The following is a 16978-nucleotide window of genomic DNA, read 5'->3' as shown; positions in this document are numbered from 1 at the left end:
TTTCTTTTTTTTCTGCACACTTAAACCCCCTCTATGTCCCCAGCATTTGCCAGACACGGACTGATAGGGAGATGGATGAATAAACCAATATGTGCCACAAAGTTATAAAGAAAGAACATTTATTTTATAAGTATTCTTTTATACCATACTTCTTTTCTGCAAATGATTTGAATCAACCTGCCAGAGAAGGTACAAGCAATAAAATTGTGAGTTTTAACCCAAGAAGAAAATCAAAACCCAACGAAGAAAGAAGATAGTGTTTACTATGTCCCAGCTTCTTACACATTATCTCCCTCCATCTTTTCCATGACCCTTTTATAGATAAGCAAACTGAAGTTCATTGCAGATAAGTGACTTGTCCAAGTTCAAACAGGGCTGAGTGGCAGGGTGGAAGGTCACACAGCAGAGTTTGGCCCTAAAGTCCATATGCCACAATAGGAGAGCTGTAAAGGAGCTTTAGATTTGACTGTGAGTTTCCTAGCAGTCTAGGGGAAAAGGGAAACTGAACCTATTACCCAACCGGTCACTAGCGAGGGAAAAATCAGACATTTTGTTGCAGAAAAGGAAAGCCTTTCCTAGCACTGAATTCATTTTTTTTTTCTCAAAGGAGACTTGATGAAAGAGTTTAGACTCCAATTGAGTAAACTTTCATTTTGTATGTGAGGGGGTTGCTGAGTAAAACTCCCCATTGTCCCCTGGAGAAGATTCTGTCTTCCAGTGACCATCTTCCTCTGTGTGTGTGTGTGTTTGTGTGTGTGTGTGACTCACTTTCTCTTTTCATCCCCACCCCTCCCTTCGTCTCTCTGTCTCTTTAGCTTCTATCCCTCCCTCACTCACACCCTAAACGTAAAGAGAGCCTGCTACTCAAAACTCTGTTTTTGTTTCTCCGTTTTATTTGTTTGGGTTTTTTTTTTTTTTTTTTTTTTTTTTTTTTTAGGAAGTGCTGCTACGTCAAGAGCCTACACACAGACCCCAACAGGACAGGACTTCCTCCCCACACAGGGCAGGGCGGGGCAAGTGTGAAGGGGCCGTTATAACCGAGGTGACACATTTCTGCCTGGCCAGCTTGAGTGGCAGGCAGCTGGGTCAGCAGTTCACCGGAGCACTGACGACCCTTCCCCGGAGGCTTCAGAATGAACTTATGCCACCCAGGTAAGCACTTGGGGCCGATTTCTCTGGCCTCAGTTTCCTCTTCTGTAGAATGGAAATAATAGTGCCTGTCTCCTGGGGTCCTGGAAGGACTTGGCGTGTAAACAGATGTAACACAGGTGGGAAATGCAGAAGCATGCAACCAATGCCTGCGGGCCCCGGCCAGCTGCCAAGCTGCGCCCCGGAGGCCAGGAATGCAATGCCCCTGCCCTCAGAGGGGAGACAGACAGGAAACACGTTAACGTCCCGTGTCAGGTGGTAACAAGCCGAATGAAGAATAGGAAAGAAAGATAAGGAGAAAGGGAGAGGGTAATGGAGAGGCCTCGGGAGCAGAAACCTGTCCTGGCCGGGTTGCTCAGTGGCTGGAGCGTCGTCCCGTGCACCAAAAGGTTGAGGGTTTGATTCCTGGTTGGGGCGCACACCTAGGCTGCGTGTTCAATCCCTGGTCAGGACGTGTAGGGGAGGCAACTGATCAATGTTTCTCTCCTACATCAGTGTTTCTGTCTCTCTCTCTCTCCACCTTCTTCTCTCTTTAAAATCAACAAACATATCCTCGGGTGAGGATTCTTTAAAAAGAGCAGGGATCTGAAAGAGGGGAAGGAGTCATCCTTGCGGGTTTCCAGGAAAAGAACATTCCAGGAGGGCAGAGCAGACAGTGCAAAGGCCTGGGGGTGGGACTGAGAAAGGTTGGTGTTGAAGGTGACAGTGTTGGTCACGACGATGCCTCTCTGGGTTGTACAAAGTCCCTGAAGCCCCTGTTTGGTCTGTGGGGAGTGAGGGTGGCCTATGGGGAGGCAGAGGACACCGCCCGGAGCCCCTGGAGGGGCCAGGAACAAGCAGGAGAGGACCATGGCTGAGCGCCTTCCCAGGAAGCAGGACCACGCATCTGGAGGGACAGAGAAAGGAAGGCTGCACAGCTGGGATGGGGGAGAACAGACGGCGCTGTGTTTCTCTGAGACAGAGAAGAGGGGCTGAGTCTCTGCACCCTGCTCCTCAGAATGCTCTGGCATTGTCTCTCCCTGATCGCTGTGGGCTTTGGGGGGCAGAGGGTTCACAGACAGCATGGGGTCAGTGAACACCTCTTAGGCAGGGAGATACCCAGAGAGGGGTAGCCTGGCTCAGGGTCACTTGGCAGGTGCCAGGGGCAGAGGAGACAGTGAAGGAAACCCACCACCACCACACACACACACACACACATGCCTGTATTTCCATCATTATCACTTCGTTCTTTGGGGTCTTCACCGATGGGGGTCTTGAGGAACAAGGATGGTCGTCCGCATGATGTAAATGAGGAAATGGAGCGTCACCAGAGTAAACCAGAGGAGAACACTGACTTGCCCAAATTCAGGTGGCCAGTAAATGGCAGAATAGGGGACAAGCCCCTGGGAGGAGAGAGAGCCCAGGTTACCTTGGGTTGTCAGAGGGAGGGGCATCCAGGGAGGCCCAGAAGGCGGTCACTGCTTTGCTTTAGGCTGATCCTGGAAAGGAAAGGATGCAATGGGGTCGACAAGGCAGTCTGTTGGAAGATTTGGGGCCTCCATTGATGGGTTCTTCTATTCACTCACTCATTCCACAAACAGCCCTCTGGTGTGCAGGCCCTGCCACCGTGCAGTGCTGAGGACAGAATTAACCCAGACATGAGCCCAGCCCTGGGGAGCTGCTGGTCTGCAATGTGGTGGAGAGGGGACATATCTGCAGGGCAATGGCCCAGAACAGATGTGCAAATGGGCATAGACCTGGAGCGTGGGAGGAAGCCACTCTTTCCACATGAGCAGGGCAGATCTGGGAAGACTTCTTGGAGGAAGCAGAAGGAGAAAGGGAAGATCATTCCTCTGTTACCCAGACTGGATCTTAATCAAAGCACCTCCATGGCCAGGTGACTACCCCTCTTTGAGCCCAGACTTGTCACCTGTAAGTGGGCATCATAATCCCTGCCTGACCTAAACAATGAACAAGCATTTGGAGTCAGCTAGACTTGGCTCAGTTCCCAGCTCTGTACCAACCTGCCAGTGGTCATGATGGGCCTCAGTTTCCCCACTTGTACAATGGACAGGACAGTGGCAAAGGTCTCCCCAGGGCTGCCTCCCCTCCTCTAGCCATGGGTGAGTGACATTCAAGAACAGGTCAGTCCCCTCAGCCCAGGGCCTGCCAGGAAGGGGAGAGGACCAGGCAAGGGAGCCCCAACAAGACCAATGACAGTAGCGGCTCAGTGCAGGAAGGACAGTGCATTTAAAAATAGCATAGAGGCAGCTCAGCTGTGGGTAGGAAGCCACACGATGCACCCACAGAGCAGGCTGGGGTGTGGAGCAGCTCCCCAAGACACCCCCTCCTGCCCCCGGGGCCATCCCACCAGACTCTGAGGAGCCTGTGCCCCGAGGGCCCCAGGAGAGCACCCTCCTCCTGCCCTGGAAAAGGGGAAGGCAGGCCAGCTGTCCTGGAAGCAGGGCTGCAAGCAGAGTGATTTCTAAAAATACGATGGGGAAGAGGAAGGACAAAGGGGAAGTGGAGAGGGTGGGGGAGAGGGTCGGCGGGCACCAGGCTATGTACGCATGCAGGCCGGGCAGGGGGTGGGTAGGGGCAGAATCTGAAGGTGGCCTTCAGGAGGTGTGAAGAGCCCAGAGCCAAGCGGGGAGTACACAGAGCTGTGTGGGGTGATGGTTGTTACTGCCACACTGTTATTTTCTGTGTTTTATTACTGTTATTATTATTACTAAAAATCTACCTCCTGTGGCCACACCAGTGCCTGGAATAGACTTGGGATCAGAAGCGGACACTCTCACTCTCAGGCTGAGTTCTTCTCACACTCCCTGAACCTCAGTGCCCTCAACTCTGAAATGGGAAGAAATCCCACTTTAAAAAAAAAAAAAAAAGATGATTTATTTATTTATTTTTAAAGAGAGGGGAAAGGAGGGAGAAAGAGAGGGAGAGAAACATCAATGTGTGTCTGTCTCTTGTGCACCCCCAACTGGGGACCTGGCCCACAACCCAGGCATGTGCCCTGACTGGGAATCGAACCAGTGACCCTTTGGGTCACAGGCCGGCGCTCTATCCACTGAGCCACACCAGCCAGGATGAAACCCCACTTCTTAACAAGTAGATGAAGGGTCAGAAGGCCCCTGTGTGCCACATGGTGGGTGCAGCTGTCTAGGGGCTCTCAGCACTGTCCCATAGGTTCAAATACACTTGGCCAGTTGCCACCTATCGGGGTCAAGGCCCCAACAGAGGGGACATTGACCTGACAGTGTCCACGAATCTACCTGTCAAACCACAAAAGGCTCTGTATGAAGAGAAACACCAAATAGCACCCCACTCCCCCCATGCCACCCCATTCTCCTGCGGACAGTTTCCAACCACACCTGTGCCTCGGTATACACAGCTCTATGATGTTGACTTTGTTTTATTTCTTACCCCAAGTAAGAAAAGGGGTTCAGATTGCAAGTGACGTTCTGCATCTTGTCTTCATTCCCAAACGTGTAGCCATGGTCAGCAGGTCTGATGTCAGGACATCCCGGGTTAACATCCGATGGGGTCTTGATGGTTCGCACGTCATTATCTGGCTTGGGAGGAGCAACGTCAGTACTGAGGCCTCAGAGCCCCAGAGGGGCCTGGATGTGAACCTCAGCTCCCCCACCTCCCAGCTCTGTCACCTTGGGCAGGTCACTTAACCCCCTGAGCCTTGGGTGTCTCAGCTACAGAATGAGATGAGAAACACCTCCCTTCCTCCAGAGCTGTTGTCTGGATCAAATGAGATCGTGGATGGGAAGAGCCTAGAGCACACAGCGCCTGGCACATAGTAGGTGCTCAACTAGCACGCCTTTCCTTAACCAACGGCTTAGCTTGTTTATTGAGTCACGTGACCCCAGACCTGCTGCAGGGAGAGGGAAGGAGGTGAGGGAGAGGGCGATGCCCAGAAGGAGCACAGGAGACTCCTGAGAGGGGACAGAGGGGAAGAGTCGGAGCTCCTGGGCAGAGAGGAGAAGGGTGGTTATTCTAGATTCGGGGGAGCAGTATATGCAAAGGCCTGTGGAGGGAAGAGCCCTTGGAAGCAAAGGAGGGATGGCCAGTGAGGCCTGGGGGAGCGGCGGGGGCAGGGCACAGTGTGAGATGGGGATGGGGCTGCACCCATGGGACTGCTGGGCCCGGTGACATTTGGGATCTTTATCCCCTGGACAATGGGAGGTCATGGAAGACTGGATTGGAAGGGCAGAGTGTGGACAGGGAGACATGGAGAGGGACAGGAGCCACGGACCTGGGTGAGGGTGGGCGCCACACAGACAGAAGACAGATGGACCAGGCTTGGTGAGGGAGGAGACATGGGGATGAGAGAGAGGTGAGTGTCAGGGGCCTCCTGGGGCCCTGGCAGGGGACTCTCAGGGACCACCCCAGAGCCTGGGGAACACAGGAGGAATTGAGGGCAAGTTCTAGGACTTCTGTTTTGGTCAAAATGACAAGCAAGATGACAGCGTGTGTCCAGGGGGATGGGGTGGTCTGATACTCAAGGAGGGGTTGGAGCTGAGGGCGTGCGTGCGGCTCCTTGGCCCCAGAGGGGATGAGGGAAAGGAGAGCCAGAGAGGAAAGGAGAAGTCACCCTGGGCAGCGGGAGCCCAGGGCTCAGCCCTTGACCGTCTACATTGGGGGTTATCCTTACAAACGCAAAACCAGCGTGGCTTCTCCCCAACCAGCAGCCCCTCTGGAATCCACCAGCTCTACACCGGCCAGAAACGCCCCTCAGGACACAAACGCCTGCCAACAGGAAGACAATGGGAAGTAAACAAACCAAACAAAAAAGTCTGATCTTTCACCCCAAAGTCAACGAGAGGTGACTGGGTTTTTCCATGATAGCGCTCAGCCTCCCTGCCGCTCCTGACAGAGGACTTCAGTGCTGCGTCCCTTACCAGGTCCCCACGCCTCTCTCCACGTGGAGGGCCCCTCATGCCTTCCATCCCCACACGTTCCCACAGCTGCAGAATCCTGGGACACAGTCTTTCTTGGGTATCGGCAAACCAGGGTTGTGATCCCAATCCTGCCATTGCTTGACTGTGTGACTTAAGGCAAGTCACTTTGTTTCTCTGAGCCTCAGTGTCTTAAACTAAAAAGACCCACTTTACAGAGTAGTGAGGATTAAATGACATAACTTATATGAAGCTGCTGGCATGGAGTAGGTATTTTTGAGCTTAAAGCTTAATAGAACTCTTGCTTTGTCTGCTGGTATGAAAGCCACCTCCCCAGTCTCCCGGAAACCAGAAACTCTAGACCCACAGAGCCAGAGTTGCAGAACAGAAAGGACAACTCCCAAGTGAGTCACTAGGAGGATGGCAGGGGAGCCCCTCCCCCTCCTGGCTCCTGGGTCCATGTAGATTACCTACTGGGGGCAAAGCACCACGTAATGGTCATTGATTTAGGGCGTGGAGGACGGTGCCCATCCAAGCAGGATACCACCCCTAAGCTGATACCTCAGCTGCACCTTCAAGAGGCTGCTCCATCACTCAAGTAGGCCAGCCTCTACCAGGCCAGCATCTTCTGGTGGTGAAATGCTGAGAGGACCAGCGGGGCCCACGGCCATCTGCTCCTCCCACACCTCCCTTACTATAAAGAGGGCCCCTCGGTCTAATATGACATCAGGCACTGTTCTGTGCTGGTGGATCAAACCCTCTGGAAGCCCTTGGACACTGATACTGGCTGAGGCTCTGTGGGCAGGAAAGGCCACCACACATTCAGAACATGAGTGGATTCCAGTCAAGATAAACTGCTGGCCTCTGTAGAATAGGAGGGAGCCAGTGTAATCAACCAGCTACCAGGTTGCTGGTTAGTTTTCTCCAGAAACGATGGATCTCTGTTGTCAGCAGTGGCAGTAGCTTGGGAAGGCTGGGTGAGTGGGTCTGGGCAGGGCCTCCACCCAGGCCCCATGGCTACTTTATTCATGGGCCATGGTACCGGCACTGGGCTGGCCCATCAAACGGGCTGAGGTCCCCCGGCTGAGTCATTCTATCTGCTCGGCGGTTTGGTGCCCCTCCTGAGATTGGGTGCCTGCTGGGGCATCCATAAGTGTGCTTTACAAAAGTCTTCCCACTCTGCATCCACTCCCACGGGGCCATCCACGCGCCTCTCCCCCAGACCTTTCTGTTCCTGCTCTTCTAATCGCTCTCCTTCCCAGCCTCTGACCCGGCCGCCCTCTACTGCCCCCGAACGTGTGTGTATTCTTCCTCCCTGACACTTCTCTTCCCACTTGGAATGGACGACCGAGGGCCCCGGCCAAAGCTCTGCCCTTTGGGAGGACTTCTCACCACTCTTTCCAGAACCCCTTTGAGCAGGGCTACAGTTCCATCGCGGTCCAGTTTTTACGTGTGCCCAAACACTGAGCCGCCCGTCCTGGAACCAAACCCAGGCGTTTTCCTCCTTTGCTAGAAGGTCACAAGGCAGCCCCATGCAGACATGGCGTGAGCTGAGGGACAGGCCCTGGTGCCCTAGCGGCGGATGACGTGGGGGTCTGGGCCACCTGTCCACGGAGCTCCCTGGAGTTCTCTGGCTCTGCTCACGCTAGTGAACCCTTACAAAGGATTGCTGTTGGCCTCCCCTGACTTCACCACTTGATGGGTCAGACAGACCCACCCTGGCTACTTGGCCAAGGGAATCATTGCCCTCGAGAGTGTTGCAGGACCCTTCCTTCTGGGGACTCAGCCTCTTCTGCAGTCACTAGATTCTGGGGTCTGAAAATTGGTTCAGGTCCAGAAACGAGGCGGGAAGTTTTGACTTTTTGTGCCGTCGCTGCCCTTTGGGAGGGACATAATCTCAGGTGAGGCAGCTCCATCTGGCTGAGGTAATTGCCTGGGGAGGGACTCAGATGGAAGCAATCGGCAGGCTCCCCGCCCCCACCCCGGCCGCTGGGAGAATGGGGACCTTGGTTCTGAGGAGGGGAGCTGCACGGCACAACATGGCACCCACTATACACGTGGTGGACCCTCCCCTTATGTCCAACACTTGCTGGGTGTTTAACAAAACTCAGCTCTTCTAGTCCTGACAGCCACGCTCTAGGTAAGGATCATGGTCATGCTTCTCGGATAAGGACACTCTGTCGGTTAAGTTTCAGGTTTGACCGTCGTAACAGAGAGACTCAGAATAACAGTGACTGAGACCTTCCCAAAACTTACTTCTCTCTCCTTGAAAAGTCCAGAGGGGTAGCTGCTGGTCGAGGTAAAATGATGCCTTTTCTCCGCACAGTTGCCCAGGGCCCAGGCCCCTTCTCGCTTGCTGCCCTGCCATCTCAATACCCAGCTTCCATCTCAAAGTCCAAGACAGCTGCTTAGGCAGCAGGAGGGAGAAGCCGGGAAATGGAGGACTTGTTAGCCTCTCTGCATTTGTTCAGGAGAGGTAACATCTGTCCTTGTAGAACCTGTAAGAAACACGACCAGCCACTGCCCGGAGTGAGGACTTGAAAGCCAGGGGGCATTTGGGTAGGCGGACAGGGGAAGGCACGCCGGTAGAGGAACTGCACAGGCAAAGGTGGGGGCGTAAGACTGAGAGTTAGACAATCTGGGGGCAGTGAGGAGCTGGCAGCCTGGACTGCGGGCTCTTGTTGCGAACGGGGAGGAAAAGGCTGGCTGGAGAGGCCAGGGAGACTGTGGAGGACAGAGGACTTTTTCCTTGAAGCATAATGGGGAGTTCGTGGAGATTTTGACTAGGAAATGTGGATGGAACAGGAAGCACAATGGGGGGCAGTGGTAAGCCAGCTGACCTGGGTGTGGGAATTGTCATAGCACCATCTACAGAATTCCGGCCCCCACATGCTGATCTCCTGTAATTCATTTTCAGGTGAACTGGAAAGAGCTCTGTAGTCAGGACAGTCCAAAGTCAGCCCTGGTTCAGCAACTCATCCCTGTGGGACCTTAGCCAGGTCACCTCACCTCTCTGAGCCTCAGTGTCTGGGGCAGAAACTGTCAAATGTCCCCCAAAATCAAGTTTCCCCCTCTCACATAGTAAGGATATTCGGACCACCCTACTATGAGCTCACTTCCCAGCCTCCCTTGCAGCTAGGTGTTGCAATGTGACTACATCTGGCCAATGGGGTGTGAGGCAAAATGATACACCACTTCCTGGTTGTGCAAATAAGTAAGCGAATAAATGATAAACAGATGATCCAGTAAAGGAATAGACTAAAGTTCCAGGGAAGAGTGAATGCCGTCAGCGGCTATTTTACGGAGGACCTGCTATGTGCCAAGCTCTTTCTAGCTGCTGAGGATGCAGCAGGGAACAAAATAGTTGAAGTGCCCGCTTTCCTGGAGCTGAGAGTATAATGAATGCAATGAAAAGATACAAGTACACAGGATAATTTCAGGACATCTGTACAGAGGTAGGAAAAAACAGAAAGCTGGGTAGGAGGGGAAGGTGGGGAGGGGTTGGCTTAGAGTGGTCAGGGAAGGCCTCTTGGGGGTGTTGACACCTGAGCTCAGGCTTGAGTGAAAAGGGCTGGCAAGTCATGGGTTTCTGGAGGGAAGAGGGGCCTGAGAGCTAACCGGTGTGGCTGGAGCTGAGTGGTGGAGGGGAGGCCGGTGAGTGAGCCAGTGAGCACAGGTTCTTTTTCTCCAGACCCAGCAGAGTTGAGCAGTGGGGAAACCGAGGAGCTGCAGCGGATCAAATGGCACCGACAGCAGCTTCTGGAAGACATCCAGGTGAGTGCACACTGACAGATACACATGTGCGTGTGTGTCCACATGCATGTTCACGCTGACACACTCTCAAACCACACCCACCCACAGATGCTCATATGTGCTCACACCCCTCCCACTCACTCCTGACCCAGCCTGGTCAGAGAAGAGGTCCAATGCCGGCCACACCCAGCCGTAATCCCAGCCCCCAGAAGTGGGGAGAACAGATCCCCAGGGCACTCCCCTCGCTGCTGAGCCAGAAGAGCGGGGAGGGAAGGGCAGCAATGAGTTAAGTCCCTCCTGTGTGCGGAGCCCGCCTGGGGCTCTATGCGCCCCATCGGGTGGTGGGTTCTTTTCCCACTTGAGTGGCTTCAATCAGATCCCATCCCTTCAAAATGCTTCATCTGCCCCTAAAATGGGGATCACTTGGTCAACATAGCACCAATATGGGCCCAGTATCTGCCCATTCACCAGTTTTTCAGATGTTGGCACATCTGATTCTCTGCAGCCTTCTGAGACAGGCACTGGTTCTGTTCCTAGAATATGCTGATCTCAGTCCTGCCCCTGGGCCTTTGCACTCATGGTTCCCTCTGCCTGAGACTCTCCCAAGCTCTTGTCATGGCTCCTCCTCATTATTTCACTCTCGGCTCACATGCTGTCTCCTCTTTGAGGCTGCCCTGACCATCCCGGCTACAGTTGCTGGGATCCCCACCTCTCCCAGACACATGTCCACCTCCTACTACAGGGAAGAATGATGGTACAGAAGCATTCACTCAGCAAGGATTTTACTGAGCACCTAACCATGTGCCAGGCTTTTCCTATATCATTACTGTGATCTCTTTCTGCACGGTTGCTTCATTCCCCATGACCATCATGATCCCAACCCCCCTAGACTGTGAGCCTGGGCCTATCTTGCCCACCACTGTATTTGCAGCCCAATAGTCAGAGCATAGTAAGTGCTCAATTAATACTTGCGAGTCAGTCTCCATTTTATTTATGGGGAGACCACTCAGTAATTCAGCGGAGACCACATGGACAGGAGCTGACTGGGCACAGATGTAGGCTCCAGGGTCCAGGTTCCATGCTCTCCCTGGGTTCCAGGCAAGCCTCTGGGACCACTCCCACCCACAGATATCAGGGGAGGTAGGTGAGGACTGGGGGCCTTTGGGGGGCTTGTGCTGATGCCCTGCAGGGGGATGCTGGACAAGATGCCACGTTACCCTGTCTGCTCAGTGATGGCAGTAGGCAGAGACAGGGACTCTCCTCTGCCACTGGGCACCCATGCAGGGTCAAAAGGGACAGACTTGAGGCCTGACTCTAATCAGAGGCTTGAAGTCAGACCTTAAACATCTCACTTCATCTCTCTATGCCTCAATGTCCTCTTCTGCAACTTCCACAGGGATTGCAAGGCCCCTGTGTTTTTTAGCACCTGGTGCATCCACAGTAGCCGGCACACAACAGGCACCGAGTCAGGGACCAGTGTCAGAGCAGACAGGTAGATGGAGGGAAGCTGGAGAGGAGCCGGGGCCCCTCATAGGGCTGGACTCTGAGCCTCCTTACTGGAGGGTGGGGGCAGTGGGAGCCATGGAAGGAGTCTGAGCGGGGGCAGGGCAGCACCAAGTGTGCTTCAGAACGAGGGCAGCTGAGTAGAGATGGGCTTGTCGGGGGGGCTTGGCTACAGCTGCAGAGGGGAGAGATGGGAAGGCCGAAAATAGAATGGGGCAAAGGGTGGGGACTTGGGGACTGCCTGCCCCAGTGAGGAAATGGTGGAAGAAACGGTACAGGCACAGGCAATAGTCTGGTCTGGGACTTAGAGGATATGAGGCATCTGGGGTGCGGATCTGTCAGGAGAGAGCAGTTTGGGAGTCACACCCAGGGGTGGAGGTGGGTATGGGCGAGGGTCATGAAACCCTGTCTATCCCAGCTTCTGCTCCTGGACTCTCCCTCCCCTTCTCCACCCCACAACCCCACAGAAGCTGAAGGACGAGATCTCCGATGTGTTCGCCCAAATTGATTGCTTCGAGATGGCGGAGGAGAGGTGAGGGGCCTGGCCAGGAAACCCCGGGAAGTGGCCCTGGTGGCTTCCTAGGGATGTCACAGAGCATGAGTGAGCAGGGGCCACACCTGGTCTGGGGCCCTGGTGAAGTCAGGGATGATGCCCCCTGGGGAGGAGGCAGCAGCCCCGAAACTCCAGGGCGCTGGTCAGGTCCTTGTCCTCAGGCAGTGCCTCCCCCGAGAGACAATTCCATCATCCCAGCCTCTGCACCCAAAGTCTCTTCCAACCCACCCTGACCCATCCGTTGACCAATCACCACCCAGGAGCATCCTGGGAGGAGCTTGGGAGCAGGAAAACTCGGCCCCAAGGATGAGGACAGGGGGGACAGGAGCCTGGCTGGCAGCAGGACCGAGGCTGGTTTACTTCACTCCGCCCACAGGCTGTCATTCACGCTGCCCTTCTGTAGGATGGCTCCCACTGGCTCTGTGTCCTGGGCTAGTCCTCTCCCCTCTCTGGGCCTCAGTTTCCCCACTTGTGAGATGAGACACTCCTATATCCAGTGTCCCAGGAAATCCCTCCCTGCCCCTGCGCCCACTTTAGTTCTCTGCTGCCTCTGATATCCACACCTGTGTAGCCTGCACACAGATGCACACAGACTCCCACACACGCTCCCACGGCTTGTCTCCAGATTCCCCGGTCAGGCCTCAGCAATAACAACACAACATTTCCAGAGCACCTACCGCCACCTGTTTTCAGCGCTTTAACCTCCCAACAGTGCTGGGAGGCAGGTGGAAAGGTGACCCCATTTTACAGATGAGAAAACTGAGAGGAAGTGACTCTCCCTAAGTGGCTGTGCTGGCGAGGGGTGGGACGGGATCTGAACCAGGAGGCTGGCTCCAGAGCCCCGACTGTCAACCCCAGCCTCTCCGTTATCTTGCCTGCACTCTAAGCACAGGGCCCCCTGCGGGCTCTTCCTGGAGCCACTCTGGGCTCTTGAGGCCAAGGTGCGGGGCCATTTGGAAGAGTCTGGTGTGGTAGCCCCGGGAGGGCCCTGGGGAATATTGGCTCTAGCTAAAGGGAGTCCTCAAGGTACCTGAGAGTCCTTGGGGACTGGAAGGGGGTGCCCTCAGGTCCTGGGACAGCTCACACTGACATCCGTGTGTCTACAGCCGGATGGCCCAAAAGGAGAAGGAGCTGTGCATTGGGCGCAAGAAGTTCAACATGGACCCCGTGAAGGTAGGCAGTTGTGGGGGGCTCGGGTCATGGGGTCGGGGTTGCCGCATGCTGGGCACCTTCCTAGTGTTCTCCTGTTTCCCTCAACTGACACAATAACCCACCCTACAGATGAGGAAACCGAGGCCCAGCAGGGCTCAGCATCTTGCCCAGCCAGGGGGGGTGGGGGTCTCTGTCACCGATGGCACAGCAGCCCCAGCCAGGAGGTGGGAGCCAGGAGGTGGGGCAGGTGCATGCAGTCTATGATGTCCATGGACTTGGAGTCCCTTGGCACTAGGCCTCTGTTTCCTCCTCTGTGAGTAAGCCATCCGACAGGGTGGCCCTTTCATTCCGGGGCTCAGCCTCCAGAAGTGTCTTCCGGCCGCTCAGCTCGGGGGAGCATGATCTGGGGTGCGGACAGAGAGCACTGAGGGCTCAGCCACTGCTCACCCCACCCCAACACGCTCCCCCACCCCCAGTAGCCTCAGAGCAACCCCAGCCCCTTCCCCTCACACTGCTAGGTGGCTGCGGGCTCCTTTCCTGCAGGAACACAGACAGGAGGAAGCCACAAGCTGGCATACAGAGGTGTGTCAGGGTCACCAAGGGGCCCTGGAAATTTGCTGCTCGGCCTTAGCGGCTGCCTCCCTTCCTTGTCTCAGGTCCACTGCATCGCACAGGCACTCGCCTCCCACAGCCGCAGAAACCGGCCCTGCCCCGTCCACCGGGAGCCCACGCACTGACTCACATGGCCATGCCCCCGAGCACCTGGGAAGGGCCACTGAGGGGTCCCCCAGACCCTGTGCTTGTCATTCAGAGCCCCCTCAAACTGTCCCCCGACTTCCAGAAGCTTCTCTTTCTCCAAAAGGAGGAAGGACATGAAGGAAGCATCGCAGAAAACCTGAGACCAGCCCCTCAAATTCCTAAAATGACACGGACACACCCCGAAGTGCTTGGGCCATGGGGAGAGATATTTGTGATACTGTCAAATCAAAAGAGCAGGTGTCAGGGTGGAAGGCATGCTATACTTCCACTTTTGTAAAGAAAGGAACAGAAAGTCACCTCCATGGAAACTGTCTGCCTCCGAGTGGCAGGACATGGGCAATTTCTTTTTTTTTAAATTTTGCTGGTTTTTCTCATTTTTATACAATGGACATAGATTATCTGCAAGAAAAAAAAATGAAACACTATTTTTAAATAATGTGAACTTTAAGGGACAAAAGAAATGGCTGAATCATTGAGTCTTAAAATTATAAATCAGTGGAATCATTGAGGCATATAATGAGAGTGTCAGACTAAAGGGAACCCTGGGGAGCACCTGGTATGAACATGGCTCATTGCAGAAACCGTATCTGTCTTTGCACGCCTCCAGTGATGGGGATCTCGCCACCTTACAAAGGCTTCTTCTATTAAGGAGGGACACAACTTCCCAGCACAGTCTGTGCCAACGCCGCAGGGCTCTGGCTGCGGGGGCTTCCTCCGGTCCTCCTCCCAGGCTGGCTGCTCTGAGGGGCTGCTCAGGGCTCTGTGTACCCCTTGCAGGGCATCCAGTATCTCACCGAGCACAAGCTGCTGACCTCCGATGCCCAGGACATCGCCCGGTTCCTGTACAAGGGCGAGGGCCTCAACAAGACAGCCATCGGCACCTACTTGGGGGAGAGGTAAGGGGGCGGGGCCTTAGGGAGGCAGGGAATGAGGGTGAGCAGGCGTGCGTGGGTTAGTGTGTATGCGTGTGCAGGCGAGTGAGGAAGGGAATTGTGTGAGGAAAGTTAACTCCTGGAGCTGGAGGGGGCGAACTGTCACTGAGCCAAAGCCCACCTTCCTTCCTTCCTTCTTTCATTGATTCAACAAGCAGATATTTGTTAGTATCTACCATGTGCCGGACACTGTTCGAAGCCCTGAACTTACACCAAGATTTATAGTGATCAAGACAGACAAAACTCCTGCCCTCAGGGAAGTACATACCAGTGGGGAAGACAGAGTCCCAAATATGTCAGACATGCTAGAAAATTACAAATTCTTTGGAATAAAAATAAAGTGGGGGAGCAAGGTGAGAGGGGCTGGGGACCACAGATGACTACAGTGCAGACAGGAATGGTCTCGTGAAAAGGTGATGTTTGACTGAAATTTTTAAAAAATATTTGTTTATTTATTTTTTAGAGAGAGGAAAAGGGAGGGAGAAAGAGAGGGAGAGGGACATTAATGTGTGGTTCCCTCTGGTGCACCTCCAACTGGGGACCTGGCCCGCAACCCAGACATGTGTCCTGACTGGGAATTGAACTGGTGACCCTTTGGTTTGCAGGCCAGCACTCAATCCACTGAGCCCCACCAGCCAGGACTGACTAACATGTAAACGAAGAGAGCAGGGTAGACTTCTGGGGGGACGGCATTCCGGGCAGAGGGAACAGCATATGCAAAGGCCCCAGGACAGAAGCATGCTCAAGGAACAGCAGGCCAGTGAGACTGGAGGAAAGCATGGGAAGGGGGCAGGAAGTAGTAGGCGACAAGGCCGGGACCCACAGGAGGGTCCTGCTCAGGGGAGTGGTCAGAGAGGACCCCCTGGCTGCTGGGTTGGGGGGCTTGGACTGTAAGGAACCAGGGTGGAGCTGACCAGAGAGCCAGCGACCCTTCTCCCAGGCTCTCCAGAGGACACGTTTCTTCTCCTGAGCAAGCAGGGAACACAGGTGGCAAGGAGGGCCGCACTTCCTGGTCCAAGAGCTGGGAAGAGGGAGGAACATGTCTTGGCAGGGTTGTCTCCTTGTCACAGATCACCGCTCCCCTGCCCAGGACCCTCCCGTGGGTCCTGGCCTTGTCGCCTACTACTTCCTGCCCCCTTCCTGTGCTCTCTCCCAGTCTCACCGGCCTGCTGTTCCTTGAGCATGCTTCTGTCCTGGGGCCTTTGCACATGCTGTTCCCTCTGCTTGGAATGCTCTTCCCCTATAGTCTACTCTGATCTCTTCCTTTAAATTTCAATCAAACATCACCTCCCCATGAGACCATTGCTGTCAACACAGATGTCACAGCCCTTGATCTGTGGTCCCTAGGACTGCTCACCTCACTTCGCTGCTTTACTTGTATTCCAAAGAGTGTATCATTTTCTAACATGTTTGAAATATGTGGGGAGGTCAAGTGATTTGAGAGGTGTCACCCAGGCAGGCAGTGACACCAGAAGGCTTTGACCCAGGGACAGCCCCCGCCGCCCTGGGCAAGGGCAGCGCTGGGGGGCCGTGGGGGGTGAGGGGGCTCTGTTTACATCCAGGAGGCCTGGCGTGCACGTGGAGGGGAGGAGAAGTGGGCTCAGATGGATGTGAGCAGGCCAGATAGCGGCTGGATCCAGAAGGAGGACGCCTATCCCCTCCTGTCCCTCGTGCACCTCCATCCCCGCCAGGAGGCAGGGACCAGAAAGTTCCCCAGTGCATCCCACCCTCCCTTCTGCCCCCTCCCCAGGGACCCCATCAACCTGCAGGTCCTGCAGGCCTTCGTGGACTGCCACGAGTTTGCCAACCTCAACCTCGTCCAGGCCCTCAGGTGAGTGGTCCAGGGCCCGGCCCTGGATGGGGGCACAGCCAGGGTGGGGGGTGCTGGGGCCATCACAAGCCACATGGCGAATAGCACCAAGTGTCAGGAGCAGAAATGAATGAACGGTGGTGCCCACCTCATAGAGCTGAAGCTGGTGAGATCACTGGCGTGGACTGCCTGCAATAGCACCCGGTCATTACTGCTGCTACTACGGGTGTTGCTCCGTTACATTACTGTAATAATATTCAATCGTTGTAATCATTAGTACTATTATTATTGCCGTTCCCACTACTTTTTAGAGTAGTGCTTGTTTTATTTTATTAGTATAGCTTAGCATGTATTGCTTTATTATTACTAATTATTTTTTAATTAGGTTATTATCATTCCTACTGTTATTTTTACAACTACAGGAAGCATTATAATATAGCGGTTAGGAGCACAGACTCTGGAGCCAGACTGTCCA

At 54.5% G+C, this 16978-nt stretch overlaps 1 protein-coding gene across 1 annotated transcript in view; it reads left to right on the top strand.

The window, feature by feature from the left end:
• The first annotated feature begins 1019 nt into the window (after positions 1-1019).
• CYTH4 (cytohesin 4) overlaps positions 1020-16978 on the top strand; it is a 29755-nt gene continuing 13796 nt past the window's right edge. Inside the window, exons 1-6 of the mRNA XM_090272480.1 lie at positions 1020-1152; positions 9733-9815; positions 11765-11829; positions 12957-13023; positions 14539-14657; positions 16444-16524. Of these exons, the coding sequence (XP_090128606.1) occupies positions 1134-1152; positions 9733-9815; positions 11765-11829; positions 12957-13023; positions 14539-14657; positions 16444-16524 (434 nt within the window). The 5' untranslated portion in view covers positions 1020-1133. The remainder of the gene's footprint in view (positions 1153-9732; positions 9816-11764; positions 11830-12956; positions 13024-14538; positions 14658-16443; positions 16525-16978) is intronic.

Source organism: Furipterus horrens, unplaced genomic scaffold (assembly GCF_987537825.1).
Source record: "Furipterus horrens unplaced genomic scaffold, mFurHor1.1.pri manual_scaffold_4, whole genome shotgun sequence".
In the NCBI taxonomy this organism is placed as follows: domain Eukaryota; kingdom Metazoa; phylum Chordata; class Mammalia; order Chiroptera; family Furipteridae; genus Furipterus; species Furipterus horrens.
Note: the sequence above shows the minus strand (reverse complement) of the source record. Positions and strands in the feature narration are given on the sequence as shown.